At 39.5% G+C, this 17,992-nt stretch overlaps 1 protein-coding gene across 1 annotated transcript in view; it reads right to left on the bottom strand.

The window, feature by feature from the left end:
• DOP1A (DOP1 leucine zipper like protein A) overlaps positions 1-16,492 on the bottom strand; it is a 68,679-nt gene extending 52,187 nt beyond the window's left edge. The window contains exons 1-6 of the mRNA XM_081314919.1: positions 16,302-16,492; positions 13,736-13,917; positions 12,581-12,751; positions 11,775-11,964; positions 10,806-10,904; positions 1,698-1,797 (exon numbers count right to left, since the gene is read on the bottom strand). Of these exons, the coding sequence (XP_081171045.1) occupies positions 1,698-1,797; positions 10,806-10,904; positions 11,775-11,964; positions 12,581-12,751; positions 13,736-13,917; positions 16,302-16,439 (880 nt within the window). The 5' untranslated portion in view covers positions 16,440-16,492. The remainder of the gene's footprint in view (positions 1-1,697; positions 1,798-10,805; positions 10,905-11,774; positions 11,965-12,580; positions 12,752-13,735; positions 13,918-16,301) is intronic.
• Between the last annotated feature and the right edge of the window lie 1,500 nt (positions 16,493-17,992).

The following is a 17,992-nucleotide window of genomic DNA, read 5'->3' as shown; positions in this document are numbered from 1 at the left end:
GCTCACAACCACAATAAAATTTCAAAGCTATAAAACTACAGGTAGTCCTTGACTTGTGACTATAATTGAGCCCAAAATTTCTGTTGCTAAGCAAGACAGTTGTTAAGTGAGTTTTTTCCCCATTTTACAGCTTTTCTTGCCACAGTTGTTAAGTGAACCACTGCAGTTGTTAAGTTAGTAGCACAGTTGTTAAGTGAATCTGGCTTCCCCATTGACTTTGCTAGCCAGAAGGTTGCAAAATGTGATCACCTGACCCAGCCTAGCACAATGCAACCATCATAAGTATGACTCATGCTGCACTAGTAGGGGTGAAGAATGGTCATAAGTCACTTTTCCCAGTGCTGTTGTAATTTTGAACAGTCACTAAATGAACTGCTGTAAGTGAAGGACTACCTGTATATTGTCGCACAAGCACATAGTTTCCCAAGTTTTTGCCAGTTAGTGGAAATCTTGTTCACAAAATCAATCTAGCTATCATGTACACAATTCAATACAAGCTTGTTATTTCAAAACTGGAAGTCTTTGTGCATAAAATGGCTGATTGTGGGAAAAAACCATTTAATTTACATAGTTACAGAACAAGACCTCATATTATAATCTTTAAAACTATGATTTAGACTTATCATCAGACATGAGCTCAGAAATACTGAGTTGTTTCAGACCAAGGGTACTATTCAGCTTTGGTTCAATCTTGTGATTAAATTAGAGACTGCATTTTGAATGACCTGAAATTCCCAACTGGGAAGAGATGATCCCGTAAGTAACCCAGCGCCAAGCCATATAGGATTCTAAAGATGAGTCCCAGCACCTTGAATTGCACCCAGAAGCAAATTGGTAGCCAACGCAGCTATAGGAACAGTGGTGTCATGTGCACCAAATAATCTGAGCCATTAACTGCAGCCACTCAGCTGCATTCTGTACCAATTGAAGCTTCTCAATGTTCTTCAAGGGCAGCCTTGATTGTGCTAATTCTAAACAGAAGGTCACAAGGGCACAACAGGACTGTGAATGCAGCCTCCTGTTCTAAGAACTGGAATAATTGCCACATCAAACAAGCTTCACACTATTAACAAGATCGCTTTTGCACAAATTGAATTTGAGAAGATAATTAAATATGTTAATGATGATTTTTAATGAAAACTTTAAATGCATTCTCTAAACTATTTTTTGATTTTGAAAATAATTAAAGAAAACAGAAAATTTGCAAAATACATAGCTCCAATTGCAAACAGTTACGGCGGCAATCTCCCAACAATAAGATGATTAGAACTTACGTGGCTTATTACATTTTCTGTTAGTAACAAAAACTGTTGAATATGTTTGTGTGTAAGTGCACATATGCCTGTTCTTGAGTCCATTTTTGACTGATGGAGACTTCCCAGTCAAGTCTATATGGTTTTTTTGGCAAAGGTTTTGGAAGTGGCTTATCATCTCTTTTTTCTTAGGCCTAAGACAGAGTGACTGGCTTTGTCCCTAAGGCAGGACTATAGCTCATAATCTTTTATTTAACCAGTATACCAAACTAGCTCTCATTGATTCAATTTTGCATTAGTGTTCATATGTTAAATAATATTCTTTGATTTCTCATTAAAATCATATACTATTGTTTAGAGAGTTTTGCACATTGAAAAGCAGATTACACATTTCAAATAAATATGATATATGCATATAAATAAATATACAAAATCTACACCTACCTAGAAGCCAGGCATAAAGCCTTCTATTGAGTGACATGTCTCTGCGCAGCACTACATGAAGAGATGCTGAAAGAATTCGGATCATGTCTGGGCGTGTTGCCTAAAATTGGGAATGTCACATTTAAACAAGTATCACATTCAAAACCTTTATTATACAATGGAAAAATGATTATCTACTTCACTTTCAAGCACCAGTAGAAATTTATATGGGCTGTGACTGAAATGTGAATGCATCTTTATTAGCTTTAGTAACAAAATATAGGTGAATATATCACAGCACCCAAGTATAAGGCTTAAAAATAATTAGCATGAGAAAAGATGTATTTTTTCTTCTTACCCGAAATTTGCTTAAAGCAAATTTGAATGGTCAAGTTTTTTTTATTGAAAAGTTTTACAAAACATTTTTTTTAACAAAACAAAACCCCTCCTAACCCCCTCCCCTCTCCCCAACCCTCCCCAACACCTCCCTCCCTTCCCCCTCCCCCCTCCCCGACTTCCCAGAGCTAAATACAGGGTATAAAGATACAAACAATCATAATCTACCTTATGCAAACAACAATAAACTATTAAATCTATCACACTTTAACTCTTATAAAATAACTACAAGCAATATAGATAACGCATCAATACTTATTCAAATGCTAGATGAAACTTTTTAGTCCCATATTTATTCTGAATATAATCAATCCATTTTTTCCACTCCACAATATATCTCTGTTGCGAATGGTCTTTCAAGTACGCTGAGATCTTTGCCATTTCCGCCAGGTTGGAAACTTTTAAAGTCCATTCTTCTATAGTCGGCAGTTCTTCCTTCTTCCAATATTGCCCTACTAAAAGTCTTGCTGCCGTGATTAAATTCAACATCAGCTTCGTGTCCACAACAGTAGTATCAGTAATAATGCCCAGTAAAAACAGTTGCAGACAAAACTTTATCCTTTTCTTAAATATCTTTTGCATATTCCACCAAATTTTAATCCAAAAAGCTTTAACCTTTTTGCAGGTCCACCATATATGAAAATACGTTGCCAACATTTAGGCTGGCAGTTCGAATACATACTTGCTAATTTTTTAGGATCTAAGTGCCACCTATAAAACATTTTATAAAAGTTCTCTCTTAAGTTTTGAGCTTGCGTAAATTTTACATTTCTCACCCAAATCTTTTCCCAAGTATCCATTGTAATGACTTCTTGAAAATTCTGAGCCCACTTTATCATACAGTCTTTAACAAGTTCTGTCTCTGAATCAATTTCTATCAATGCAAGATATATCCTTTTAATATGTGCCTGACCTTGATCTCTAATTTGCTTTACCAGATTTTCATCAGTCATTGAAAAACCAATTTTCTGGTCTTCTTTCCACCTGGCCTGTAATTGCCCATACTGAAACCAAGTTTGAACAATCTTTTCTTCTCTTAAAATATTATATGGCTTTAATTGCCATACATTCCTTTCCAAACTTAAAATTTCCTTATATGTAATCACATCATGTTTAAACCCAACACTTATATTTTCTATTGCCTGTTTCGGTATTGCCCATATAGGTGTCTTATAATTTAACTTACGGTATGTCTATACTTTTTCCAAACTCGCAACAGAGCATGTCTTAAAATATGTACCTTGAACACATTATCCACCTTCTTATCATATAATAAATATGCATGCCAACCAAATAACAAATCATGACCTTCAAGATTTAATAATCTCACTTGTGTTAAATTAATCCAATCACTTATCGCTGACAAAGCAGCAGCTTCATAATATAGTTTAAGATTAGGCATTTTAAGACCACCTCTCTCACGCGTATCCTGCATAATCTTAAATTTAACTCGTGGCCTTTTCCCTGCCCAGACAAATTTATTAATACCCTTTTGCCATTCCTCCAAGTTTGAATCCTTTTTAAGAATAGGTATCATTTGAAATAAAAATAAAAATTTCGGCAAAACATTCATTTTCACTGCTGCAATTCTTCCCAATAAAGATAATTGTAGTTTTTTCCAGCTATCCAATTCTTTTTGAACTTTTCCCCATAACTTTTCATAATTATTTTTTTTTTTTTTTTTTTTTTTATTGAAAAGTTTTAAAATACAATTTTCCCTTGAAAACCCCCCTTCCCCCTCCCTCCTCCCCCCCTACCTCCCCTCCTCCCCCCTCCCTCCTCCCCCCCCTACCTCCCCCCCTCCCCCCCCCTACTTCCCAGAGCTGAATACAAGGTATATATATATAAAAAAAAGCAAACCTAAGCAACCATATACTAACAACTATAAATTCTAAAATCCATCACTCTCTAGCTTATATAGGATAAAACAAACCTTAACAATATTAAACATATATATAAAAAAAAAAAAAAACTAGAATAAGAAAAGGACACTCTCTAGCTTATATAGAATGGAACAAACCTTAATAGTATTAAACATATATTAAAAACAAAAAAAAGGAAAAAGAAAAAAAAAAACCCTTCTCAACCCTATACTTATCCTAAATAAACTCCATCCATTTTATCCATTCCATGATATAACATTCTTACAAATAGTTTTCCAAATTAACCAAGGATCCCAAATCAAAAAACTTTAAAGTCAACTCTTCTGTAATCGACCGGTCCTCTTCCCGTACCACATCTATAATTATTCCAAACACAACAAAAAAGGAAAAAAAAAAAAAAAAAATTGCAAACAAAACTTGAACTTTAATCCAAAAAAGCTCACCCTCTCCACAAAACCACCAAATATAGAAATATATTGCGTCTACACCCAAATCTTTTCCCCCCTCCCCTACTTGACTACTTGACTATATCGTAAAAGTTCCAAAGACTTCTGCGATTCCTGCTACTTTCTCTTCTTAGATCGTTTTGCAGCAGCACGCGTCACCCTCTGTTTTATAGATTCATCCAACGAGGTTGTATCTTGATCTCCTCCAACACCGTTGTCTTCTATCTGACCATCTTCGGCCTCTTGATGCACTCCTTCTCCAGATCCCTTTCCAGCTTCCAAAAGTGTTAATGGCGTTGCATTTAAAACATTATTGTAGAAATCACGCGCTTGCATCACAGTAACCAAACGGTACTTTTTACCTTCGTGCGTCACCATCAACCCCACTGGGATCTCCCATCTGAACCTTATATCTCGTTGCTTGAGCTCTTGCACAAGAAATGTAAAATCCTTCCTTCTCCTTAGAATCTTTGGAGGAATTTCTTTTAAGACCAAAACTTCTTGATTAGCAATCATAACTTTAGTATCATAAGCAGCTTGTATAACTTCATCTCTAATTTCCCTTTTTGCAAAATATACCACCACATCTCTAGGCAACTTCCTCTGTCTGGCAATCCATGAATTCACACGAAACACTTTGTCCATGCCTCCTTTTATTTCAGATGCTGGCTGTTTCAACACTATTTCAAAAGCCTCAGAAACCAGCTGCTTTAGATCTTCCTTAGTATTCTCCTTTAAGCCTCTAATTCTAATGGCAAACTGCATCTGGAAATATTCAGCAAGACACAGTTCCTTTTCCATTTTATTTTCATTCTCCAATACTTTTGCTTCTAATATAGCATTCTTTTGAGTCAAGTCTTCTAGCTTTTCCTCCAATTCTTCCACACACCGAGCCACTTTACACACTGAAGTCAAGATGTCTACCCTCATCGCTTTGAGCTTCTGTTCCATCCTCTCCTCCATTCTCTCCTCCAATTTCTCCAATTTCTCCTCCATCTGTGCAAATCTAATATTAATTGATTCCAAAATTACCTGGGTATGTTTTTCAAGAGCATCTTGTAAGTCCTTTGATGTCAATACATCAGGAGGATGCAGCGCCTGCAATAATGATTGTTGCACAGGAGAAGTTCCAGCACTCCGAAGAGTTTTAGGGGGTGGTTTAGCCGCCATCTTTTACCAAATATGACGCACTTTCACTTCAAATTTGTAATCCAAAAAAGTCCATCAAGCTGGAGAGTAAAACATAATAATCCTCTTTACCATTTCCTCTTGTATCGCTCTGCCTGCTCCTTTAAATCATAGTCATTCCTTCAGGCAGGGGTGGTCGCAGACGGCTGGCTCTGCTCCAAGAATCAGGAGCAGAGGCGACGGCCAGCTGGGAGCAGCCCAGGCTACGGGGGAGTTCAATCCTTCAGCCGCCCAAGCCATAAGCTCAGGCGGCCCTGGAGAACTCTACCCCTACCTGGGGGCTCGCCCCCTCCTCTTCTCCCGAGGAGGGGGCTTCGGATTCGCCCGAACAGCTGATCGGCGCTGTTTCGGGCGAAAAAAACAACAGCTGAGCCGCGGGCAGCCCGGGAAGGCTCCCTCCGTCGCCGCGGAGCCACCGGAAGCTTTTCATAATTATTTTTATATAGCTTTACATTTGAGGGTGACAAATATATCCCCAAATATTTAACCCTTTTAACAATTTCAAATCCCGTTAGCTCTTCTAAAACAGCCTTTTGTGATACTGTCATATTCTTAGACAACATTTTAGTTTTTTGTATGTTAACCTTGAATCCAGAAACATTCCCATATTGCATTATTATCTCCATCAGTTCTACAACTGAATCTTCAGGCTGAGTTACCGTAACAACCAGATCGTCTGCAACGATCTGGTTGTTACGGTACAACCAGATCGTTGCAGACGATCTGGTTGTTACGGTAACTCAGCCTGAAGATTCAGTTGTAGAACTGATGGAGATAATAATGCAATATGGGAATGTTTCTGGATTCAAGGTTAACATACAAAAAACTAAAATGTTGTCTAAGAATATGACAGTATCACAAAAGGCTGTTTTAGAAGAGCTAACGGGATTTGAAATTGTTAAAAGGGTTAAATATTTGGGGATATATTTGTCACCCTGATCTCTTATTTGAATTCCCCTAATTTTTTCCGAATCCCGTATTTTAATCAATAATATCTCCAATGTTAAAACAAATAGTAAAGGTGACAGCGGGCACCCCTGCCTTGTGCCCTTTTCAATGTTACATACTTCCGTCAAACTATTATTAACTATTATACGGGCTGTTTGCTTTTGATATAATGCCCTAATTGGTTGTAAAAATTTATCCCCAAAGTTCATTTTATCTAATACTTTCAACAAAAATTGCCAATCCAATTGATCAAAGGCTTTTTCAGCATCCAAGAAGATCAACGCTGCAGGGATCTGATTGTTTCTTTCCAAAAATTCCAACAAATCAACTATATGCCTCACATTGTTCTTCATTTGTCTGCCACTTATAAACCCAGTTTGGTCACCATGAATTACTTGTTGCAATACCCTCATTAATCTGTTAGCTAAAACCTTAGCAAATATCTTGTAGTCCGTATTCAAAAGTGATATTGGCCTATAATTTTTTGCTTGGGTGACATCCTGATCTTCCTTCGGAATCAAAGAGATAAAAGCAGTTTTCCAGGACGGGGGCACCCCTCCCCCCATTTGAATTGTCTGAAACAATTCCCTTAATGGCTTTGCCATCTCTAACTGTAATTTTTTATAATACACAGCAGTCAATCCATCCGTACCTGGCGCCTTACCCACTTTCAATTGTTTAATTGCTGAAAAAATTTCTTCCTCAGTTATCAATTGATTCATCTCTTCCTTTTGTTCTTGTGTAAGAACAGGAATATTAGCATTCATCAAATATACCTCAATATCTGCCTCACTAATCTTATCTCTAGCATATAACTTAGAGTAAAAATCAACAAAAGTCTTCTTAATAAGACTCTGCTGATACACTACCTTACCCTTGTGTTCTATTCTATCTATATTAGAAGCCCTTTGCTTCTTCCTTAACAAATAAGCTAACCATCTACCTGGTTTATTGGCATTGCAAAAAGTATTATGTCTAGCATACCGTAAATTAGTTGCCACTTGATCAGCCATCAACTTGTCGAACTGTCCCCTTAATAAATTAATTACCTCTTTAATCTTCACATCCGATGGATTCAAAATTAAGGCCTTTTCTCTTTCCCTAATTTCATTCTCTAATTCCTTCCTCCTGAATTCCAGATAATACACCTCTCATATAAGCTTTGCTAGCATCCCAGACCATTTCAATAGAAGTACCCTTATGCATATTAATTTTAAAATAATCCTTCATCTGTTTTTTACATTCTTCCACATTTTCCTGATTTCTAAACAGGTTCTCATTTAGACGCCAGGAGCGCCTATCTCTATTATCTTTATCTATCTCTAACCAGACTGGACTATGATCAGACATAGTTCTTGGACAAATCTTAATCTTCTTAATCCTGGAAAAGAAGTCATTAGTAATTAGTATAAAGTCAATCCTGGAAAAAGATTGATGTCTATCAGAAAAAAAAGTATAGTCCTTCTCTTGCAGATTTCTTTCTCTCCAAATATCTCGCAGTTCCAAATCATCCTTCATTTCAAAAAAGGATTTAGGCAGTTTAGCATGACTTGGAACACTTTTAAAAAAAACCACTCTTGTCCATTTGTACATCCAAAACACCGTTCCAATCTCCCATAAAAATAAAAGATTTATAATCCCACTGAGTAATCTTGCTGTGTAGTAAACTATAAAAGTCTGCTTGTTGTTGATTAGGAGCATATAATCCAACCAGAAGTGTTTTATTGCCTTCTATTAACAGTTCAATTATGACATAACTTCCTTGTTTATCTGCTTCAATTAACTCCGCTGTCAATGTATTCTTAACATAAACAACCACTCCATTTTTCTTATCCGTTGCAGAGGCAATAAATTGTGTAGGCAGTCTTGAATTTAATAAGTACTTTTGATCCGTAACTCTAATATGTGTTTCTTGTAAACAAATAACATCATTCTTAAATTGTTTTAAATATTGAAAAACTTTCTTTCTCTTCTGTGGTGAATTTAAGCCATTAACATTCCAGGTTAGAAACTTTGTCGCCATCCTTCGCGACCCGAAGTTTTTGGAGCGCTTCTTCCAACATCACCTGCACTCTCTTAGGTGTAAGTTTTGCAAACGCCCTCAGTTTTGGAGGTGCCATCATGACTTTCTGCTGGTCTTGTTCTTGCTCTCGTCTCATTCGTCTCGAAGCAGCACGCATCATCCTCTGATCTCTGGCCTCCTCCGATGATACTGAAATTTGATCCACTCCTGTAGCTTTCTGATCTATCTGCGTTGTTTCTTCAGCACCTTGTAAATTCTCGCTGCGTAGTTGAGGCTCTCCCTCACCATTCTTCTTTGTAGATTCCAAAAGTGGTATGGGGACTGCTTTTAAAACATTACTATAAAAATCACGTTTCTGCAACACTGTAGTAAGACGATGTCTCATGCCTTCATGCATCACCACCATACCCACTGGTATCTCCCATCTGAACTTAATATCACGTCGTCTTAATTCTTGTGCCAAAAAGGCAAATTCCTTCCTTCTCCTTAGGATTCTTGGAGGGATCTCTTTTAAAATCAAGACTTTTTGCTCAGAAATTGCAAATTTAGTATTGTAAGAGGCTTGAATAACCTCATTTCTAATTGCTCTCTTTGTGAAATAAACCACCACATCTCTGGGTAATTTCCTTTGTCTTGCAATCCACGAATTAACACGGAAAGTTTTGTCTATATCTTCCATAATTGCATCTGCTGGTCGCCCCAGCACCCCTTCCAAAGCCTCAGAAACTATTTTCTTCAAATTTTCTTTAGGATCCTCTTTTAAGCCTCTGATTCTCACAGCAAACTCCATTTCATGGTACTGTACCAAGGTCAAATCACTATCAATTTTCTCCACATTTTCAGTCTCTATCATTTTTGCATCTAATCTAATATTATTTTGGCTGAGATCTTCCACTCTCTCGTCCAAGCGCTCTATAAATATAGCCATGCCTTGAAATGCAAGTAAGATGTCTGCCCTTATTTCTGTTAACTTCTCATCCAGAAGCTCTGTAAGCTTTTCATCCATAAGCTCAGCTAATTGTTGCGATTGCTTTTCCATAGCCTCTTGCAACACATTCTGCAAGTCTTTAACTGTAAAAGTTGGTGCAGGTGCAGAGGGAGGGGCAATAAAGCTTGTAACAAAGACTGCTGCACCGGAGAAGCCCCCGCGCTTCTAAGAACTTTAGAGGATTTGGCAGCCATTTTCACCCACTATTGCCTGCTACGCACTTTCACTTTCAAACTCCGCAAAGTCCATTGAGTTAAAGATCATAAATTCACTTTCACCTGAATCTCCTGTATCGCTCTGCCTGCATCCAGGTTCTCAAAAGTTCTCTCTTGCTGGCAGGGATGGTTGCAGATGCCCTGCTCTGCTCCAAAAAGCCCAGAGCAGAGGTGCCCCGCAGTCCGGAGCAAACTCAGGCTTCGGGGGGGGCTCAATCCTTCAGCCGCCAGAACTTTTAGCTCTGGCGGCCCCAGAGAGCTCTACCCCTACCTGAGCACTCACCCCCTCTTCTCCCGAGGAGGGGGCTTCCGAGGCGCCAAAACAGCTGATCGGCGCTGTTTTCGGCGGTTCTACGGAGCCGGCGGGGCTGACAGTCAGAATGGCTGCCTGCGGCGACGCCTTGCCACCCAGAAGTCGAATGGTCAAGTTTATATAGTCTAAGCACAGAGGTTGATTCAAAATACCTAAAGCAGTTTTCACCAGTAAATTTTGGGATATGAAATTAAACAACATGCTGTAAAATGTAAAGTGGTCGAATATGCTCAGTTATATAAGCGATTACTGAAGCAGCCACAGCAACCTAGAAAAAGATTCATCTGCTTTACTGGTAAGAGGCATTTCCCATGTCTTCCTGTACATTACGAAGCATCAATTTTGAAGAATTTGTAGTGTCATTTTTATAACAGAAACGTGACTAAGAAGCAGGATGGCTGAAGTAGGGTCATACTTTTCCATGAAAAAAACATGGCTCTGGAATGCCACTCCCAAAGCACAGGAATTTTTTGAGAGCTGTGTTCTTTAAGATGTGATGGGTTGCTATCAGAACAAGAATGGACTCTTTAATTTCCACTACACTGTGCATCTATAGAATTTTGAAAGGAAGCTTTGAATACAGTAGATAGAAGTCTAGCAACTGAAGAGTTACTGTTTAACGCTAGAATATTACACAGATTTGGACAATTTGAAGAAAGGAAGACGGAATTTTTTATTTGTGCGTAATATATCAGTACTTCACTCAATAAAGATTCAGAAGTACTTTACCTGACTCATGTGGAATGGAAAACAGAATAATATGAGATCAAGTGTGCTCCTCTGTACTAAGACACTGGAATCCTGCACTGAAGTGCTTACTGCTTCCACCTGAAATAAAATTGCCATTAGAAACACAGATTAATAATGCTATTTAATTACATTCTAAAAACTGCACTTTTACAAAAACATTAAATACTTGTAATCCCTATTCAGATAATTTTTCTTCCATTTTTCTCTTTATGCATGGAATGATACACATAATTGTGCATTTCCTTTGTTTCTGTAGTCTGGATTTTGGTTTTTAAATATCTAAACTTACATACGGATGCCCAGTAGCTGTTTAGGAAAAGGATAGCTGTATTACATAAATTAGGAAACAAGCTATTTGTAAGAGAGAAATCAATAAATTGAACTGGCTCAGCGCCAAATGTCTGATTCAGAAAGAACAAGAGACTTCATCAGCAAGGAAAATATATGGACTATTAGACGTATCAGCTTCTCAGACCAAAAGTACTATAAGTAATAAGGTTTGCACAATTCAAAAATAATTAGGAAGTGCTCCTGTCCTTGTATAAGGGTGAGCTAAAATATAATGAATCTCACCCCATAAATAAACAATTATTAATTTTTTACTCTTCAGTTTTGTAATAATGAGGCAAATATAACTAAGGAAAAAAGTAATCAAAATTTGTATAATATAGGTCCTTAATAGGCCCTTTGCATTTTGGGGTTAGTATTGGGAATTGTCCAGTAATCTGGAGGACACATATGAAGAGGAAATGATCACTTACTGGGGGATTTGGCAGGAAGGAGTTCAGAAGGAGGGGTTATTTGTGACAAGTCCCCTTCTATGAAACTGTTTGAATCAAGAGTGGCCTTTCACTTATGTATAGGCAGTGTTTCTTTATACACTGATTATATCAAAAATTAGGAAGGCAAAGAACTAGGGGCTATCGCTATGGTTTCATAAACACTTACCATTAATTCAATGTCACTACCTATTATATAGAGCTGATCCTCCATAGAAAGCTTCCTGTTTAGATGGGAGAGGACGTAAGTAATGCCAGGCAGCCGAATTGCAGGACTAGTAAGAAGACTGCCCCACAGTGCACTGTAGAAAGCTGACTGGTCCACTGCTGCAGCAACTTTCTCTAGTAAAGTGTTAGTTCTGGAACACAAGCAACGATAAAGGATAAAACAAAAGTGCAGGAAGGTTCAAAGAAAGCAAGCAACGATGCTTCTAGAGAAGGCTTTTATCAGGTGGAATTTATTGGGAAGGTAAGGCTAATATTAACTTCTTCCCTTTAAATTCTCCCGTATCTTTTTAGAAACAGATGCATAACTCATTTTATTTGAGAGGATTAAGAACTATCTTCTTAATGGAAATAAATTTGCGACCAATTTAAATGTTACAATAATCCAGAATTCTAAACAAAAGATATAGAGAATCTACGATTGATTATGATTCAGACTGGATGCTAAAGTAACTACACATAGATGGCTTTTCTTGCTTGGTTGGTCATAATGAATTGTGACTGAACCTGTGTCTCATATAAATGTTAAGCACAACAACGTTTCCTCAGTTAAATCACAATAGTACTTGAATACAAGAAAGAAGAAAAATAGTTTGATATTGAAGCTGGAACTTCCAATAGTTTTTTAGACTTAAGCACCAAAATATTTGGTTTTCCCCCCTTCAGAAAGTTAACTCTTGTATCATAACCAATTAAAACAAAGAAGATAAGTTTTGGTAACGATAACATTCCATTATTCTTCAGCCTTACCTTTCATAATACTCAGACCCCTCCTCCAAACCAGGAAGGATCCCAGTTAACAACCCTTGCAGGCCTGGTTTCAGTGTTTTGCCCAAAGGAAGGTAATACATTTCATACAAGCTGAGCAATGCTGGCTTAACAGACATTGCAGCGTTAGCAAGAAGAGGAAATAGGCCAGAACTGTAAAAACATACAAGCAAAAAAACAGAGGTCAGTGTCACAGCTATGAAACACAAAACTGCTTTGTATACCATTTCATTAACATACTGTAATGTGTATTGTGGCTGTGCAGTCCACACACAAAATGGAGCTTCTAGTTGCATACAGTGCAACTTTAGTCATTTGAGTAACTCAAATGATAATAACTGCAGTGGAAAAGACTACAAACATCTCTCCATCTTTTTTTCCTGTTAGACAATTGCTACATAGTAACTGATCATAAACATGAATAAGCTTACTTAATAAAATTGTAGAATCATTTAATTATAAAATCATTTGTTAGGCTGTTTTCTTTTAGAGCCATATTAGTTATGCTTGCGGAATACACAGTTATTGAAATAATTCATACTTTGCCTTTTGCACAAATCATTATTAAATCATAAGCTAATGAAATGGGATGCACAACATACCATACAAAGCCCCAAAAGTTTAACATTAACCAAATTTCATCTGTTGGTTGAGAGCAGCAATTTAAACTGATCTGGTTAAGAGTACTATATAAATATGGTCACCGACACAGAAAATAATGAATATACCCTATATTGAAAAGTCATTTTAATGGGCTGATTGGAAGGAGAGGATGTCTGCTAAATATCTGTTAAATCAAAGTGTACAACGTGATAATTCCATGCAAGTAACTTTGTGTAATCATATAATTGATATGAATCACAGTGAAAAACTGCTCCATTGCATAACAAATTGGCTACATCAAGGTCTGGTAAATTGAAGGAGGGAGGAAGAGAGAGAGAGAGAAGAAAGGAGGGGGGGGGGGAAGAGAGAACTTTCTCCAACCTGGAGGTTTCTAGTTGATATTTGTATAACTGTCAGATCAGTACAATGGGAACCGTAATCAAATACATTGAGAATATCATTTTGCAGTATGGAGTATGAACTGTTATTGTAGAGAATGTGACTAAAAGAAGAGCAAAGTGTAGTTTTGCTTACCTGTACAAGAAGAGATCTTTGGCCAGGCGCCTGGGTCCAATTATTTTGAAAACGATCTCATACGTCTCCAGGGCCTTCCGATGCACCCCGCCAGGCAAAGCAGGGTGAAGACATTGTGCAAGGCGCTTCCCTATGGTCAGCTTCTTAGGTACAACTTGGTACTTCACATTATTTTGAAGAACCTGACAAGAAACATTGTTTACATCTCTTGGAAGGTATTGCAAAAGCTTTAGTCAGAAAATTACTTATCGGATTAACAAGCCTGAAAGAAAATTATCTGAATATATGGTATCAAGCAAATCATGATGCAGATTCTTGAGTGTAGACGCTCAAAGCTCTTATTTAGCAAACTGGGTTTCATTGTTAGCTTTCTTCCATATTTAGATATATTTATTTACATATTAATAATGTGCAAAAATAAGTATTATTTGTTGCTATGTACTGTTAAAAAAGATCTGTATCTGTACAGAGGTAGGATTTTTATTTACAGTAATGTCATGCTAGCAGAAGTGCATTCATTAACTTCCTTGCCCCCTCAGGACCCCTCAGGACCCCTGCCCAGTGCATTAAAGGATCTGTAAGACCTCCTCCTGAATAGAATGTATTATATTATGGCAACTGAGTGGAAACGAGTCACCCCCCAAAAGATCAGGCATAAATTCTGCTATTACTTTCCCTTTAATACGTACCGTATATACTTGAGTATAAGCCGACTCGAGTATAAGCCGAGACCCCCAATTTCACCCCCAAAAACTGGAAAAAGTTATTGACTCGAGTATAAGCCGATCCGCCGTTCTGCAAGCCTCTGCCGCCAGCAGAGGCTCGATCCGCCATTTTGCAAACCTGAATACACAGGAATACCCTGTGTGGCCGCGGCTCTCGGGGAAGCCCTGGCTGTCCGCTTCCTCGCTCCACGCTGCCATTCGGGGCCCGCGCGTTCCCCGGGCAAATCGCGGCGCCCAGCAGGCGAGGAAACACGCCCGCTCCAGTCGCCCCCCCTTCCCTCAGGAGACGCGAAGCAAGTGACCGCCCGGAGCTTACCGAGGACTTGCGCGCGGCCGAGGCTTCGGTGCTTCCAGGATCGCGCGCACCTCTCCCAAGCCGCCGCCGTCCGGAGACCTGCTGAAGTTTGGGGAGGTTTGGGGAGGTGCGCGCGCACCTCCCCAAACCTCCCCAAACGTCGGCAGGTCTCCGGACCTCCGCGCCCTGCCTGCCTGCTTCTTTCCGCAGCGGAAAGAAGCAGGCAGGCAGGGCGCGGAGGAACGGAGACCTGCCGACGTTTGGGGAGGTTTGGGCGCCTCCCCAAACCTCCCCAAACGTCGGCAGGTCTCCGTTCCTCCGCGCAGACCTGCCGACGTTTGGGGAGGTTTGGGCGCCTCCCCAAACCTCCCCAAATGTCGGCAGGTCTCCATTCCTCCTGCCGACGTTTGGTGAGGTTTGGGCGCCTCCCCAAACCTCCCCAAACGTCGGCAGGTCTCCGTTCCTCCACGCAGACCTGCCGACGTTTGGTGAGGTTTGGGCGCCTCCCCAAACCTCCCCAAACGTCGGCAGGTCTCCGTTCCTCCGCGCAGACCTGCCGACGTTTGGGGAGGTTTGGGCGCCTCCCCAAACCTCCCCAAACGTCGGCAGGTCTCCGTTCCTCCTGCCGACGTTTGGGGAGGTTTGGGCGCCTCCCCAAACCTCCCCAAACGTCGGCAGGTCTCCGTTCCTCCGCGCAGACCTGCCGACGTTTGGGTAGGTTTGGGCGCCTCCCCAAACCTCCCCAAACGTCGGCAGGTCTCCGTTCCTCCGCGCAGACCTGCCGACGTTTGGGTAGGTTTGGGCGCCTCCCCAAACCTCCCCAAACGTCGGCAGGTCTCCGTTCCTCCGCGCAGACCTGCCGACGTTTGGGGAGGTTTGGGCGCCTCCCCAAACCTCCCCAAACGTCGGCAGGTCTCCGTTCCTCCTGCCAACGTTTGGGGAGGTTTGGGCGCCTCCCCAAACCTCCCCAAACGTCGGCAGGTCTCCGTTCCTCCGTGCAGACCTGCCGACGTTTGGGGAGGTTTGGGCGCCTCCCCAAACCTCCCCAAACGTCGGCAGGTCTCCGTTCCTCCTGCCGACGTTTGGGGAGGTTTGGGCGCCTCCCCAAACCTCCCCAAACGTCGGCAGGTCTCCGTTCCTCCGCGCAGACCTGCCGACGTTTGGCGCGCACCTCCCCAAACCTCCCCAAACTTCGGCAGGTCTCCGGATGGCGGTGGCTTGGGAGAGGTGCACGCGATCCCGGAAGCACCAAAGCCTCGGCCGCGCACAAGTCCTCGGTAAGTTTTTTTGTTGACTGGAGTATAAGCCGAAGTGGAATTTTTCAGCCCAAAAAGTGGGCTGAAAAATTCGGCTTATACTCAAGTATATACGGTACTATATAAAAACAACAATCAGATTTTGTCTGGTATAACAATTATAAAATAACATATATACAACTACACAGAACATTTCATCAAACAACAGCCTATAATAATAAAACAAATTTCAAGTTTTTTATTCCACTACATATTTTTCCCCACTCAATCCGAGGGCATCTCCATCATACCTTGTTTAGCTTTCCAAGAGATGAAATCAAATCGGCCCACTCACTAGAGTACTCAAAGCTTTTCAGTGCCTTGTCGACAGCTGTTACATAGTGCTTGTACTTGGAATCACCCAGCAGCTCCAGCTCCTCTGCATTCATCCTCCTGCAGGATCCCACCAGAGATCAATTTGCAATGCATGTAAAATTATTAGCTGGAAAAGACAGATTCATATTTCACCGACTCAAATCTTTTAACTGGTCAGAGTAATAATAACAAGTAGATACTGCACCCAGTCTGGAACCCCTAGCATGAAATCTGGAAAAATATTAGCTCCTATGAAGCAAGGGTGGAAGGAGATCACTTTTACACCCTCCACGTACTCATCTTCAGGCAACTTCCCCAAAGTCACTTTTCGTGAGATGGGTTGGCTATTTAAATTTTATTAATAAGTGAATAAATACAAAAGTCACTCCTGAGGACTTGGAATATCATCCTGTATGATGTGATTTCTGGAGCAAAGGAAGGGATTGCATACAGTGGGCAGAAACACTTTCTCCGAGTATAAAATCTGCTTTGAAAGATGCCCAAACCTTTAATAGTTCAGGGAATCAGGAAAATTCTAGAGAATGAATGGATACTTTGTTGTAAGCTGCCCAGAGGCACACAACAGTGGGATGGGAGTCATATAAATTTAATTAATAAATATATATTTAAAAATCTGTAGGCCTCTCTCTTTTGGCTCTTCTCTCAATTCAAAATAATATCAGATTAATATATCTAGAAAGTAGATCTGATTATAGATTATAGAAAGCTTCAGGAGAAACTCTTCACATTAGAAAAGAACTGATACTCCGATAAGAAAAAGAAATTAATCTTTTTATTGCTAGTCACAATTTTTTAATTCTACCAAAACCATCAGGACTTTTAAATTATATTGGTACTTGTTAACATTATTATAGCTATTTTAGTCTTCCAATTTCTAAATGATTTGTTTGGATTTTGTTATATTTTCACATTATTTCACACATTTTATTGCAACCCTGTTTTCAAATATGTTTCTTTATTCCATATGTCACTGCAAGACATTTTTCTGATATTGGTAAGTGTATAACCTCAATAAAGGGTTACTAAACTTGTTGCTCCTTGTAGGAACACTTTCTTGCTTTTGCAAGAAAAGGAAGCAAAGTGAAGTGTTCCAAGAGAAACTGTATGAAGGGATGAGCCATCAGCTTATTCATTTAATATTTTTACTATGGCTCCAATAAAAGAGTAAGGACACATCTCAAAACTCCACAGATATATCTGCAACCAAAGTATCATTTTTAAATAAGTGCTGCAAAAACTAATTTTACACCTTGGTAATGACCCAGATTTAGCATTAAGAATGTGTGAAACAAAGCATCGTGCACCTATAAAAAAAACCTAAAAATGTACATTCTTGTCTGTAGCCCAAAACTAGAAGAATTCAAAGCCTTAATTCATCAAAGCAGAACAATATAAATGCAAAAAATAAAACAGACTACGTAAAACAACAAACCAACTTTGAATTGCACACTATTGGTAACTTTTTAGCAGTCAGATATGTGTAAGTCATGATTTAAGACCCACAAAGTTCAAGAGATTATTCCACAAAAGAAATGGATTATTTTTTTAGGTTCAATCAACTTGGAAATGACATATCCATTATCAATACAAGTTTCGGGTAGGAAAG

Source organism: Vipera berus, assembly GCF_964194415.1.
Source record: "Vipera berus genome assembly, chromosome: 1".
NCBI classification, from domain to species: domain Eukaryota; kingdom Metazoa; phylum Chordata; class Lepidosauria; order Squamata; family Viperidae; genus Vipera; species Vipera berus.
The sequence above is the reverse complement of the archived record's forward strand: the minus strand, read 5'-3'. Positions and strand labels throughout refer to the sequence as shown.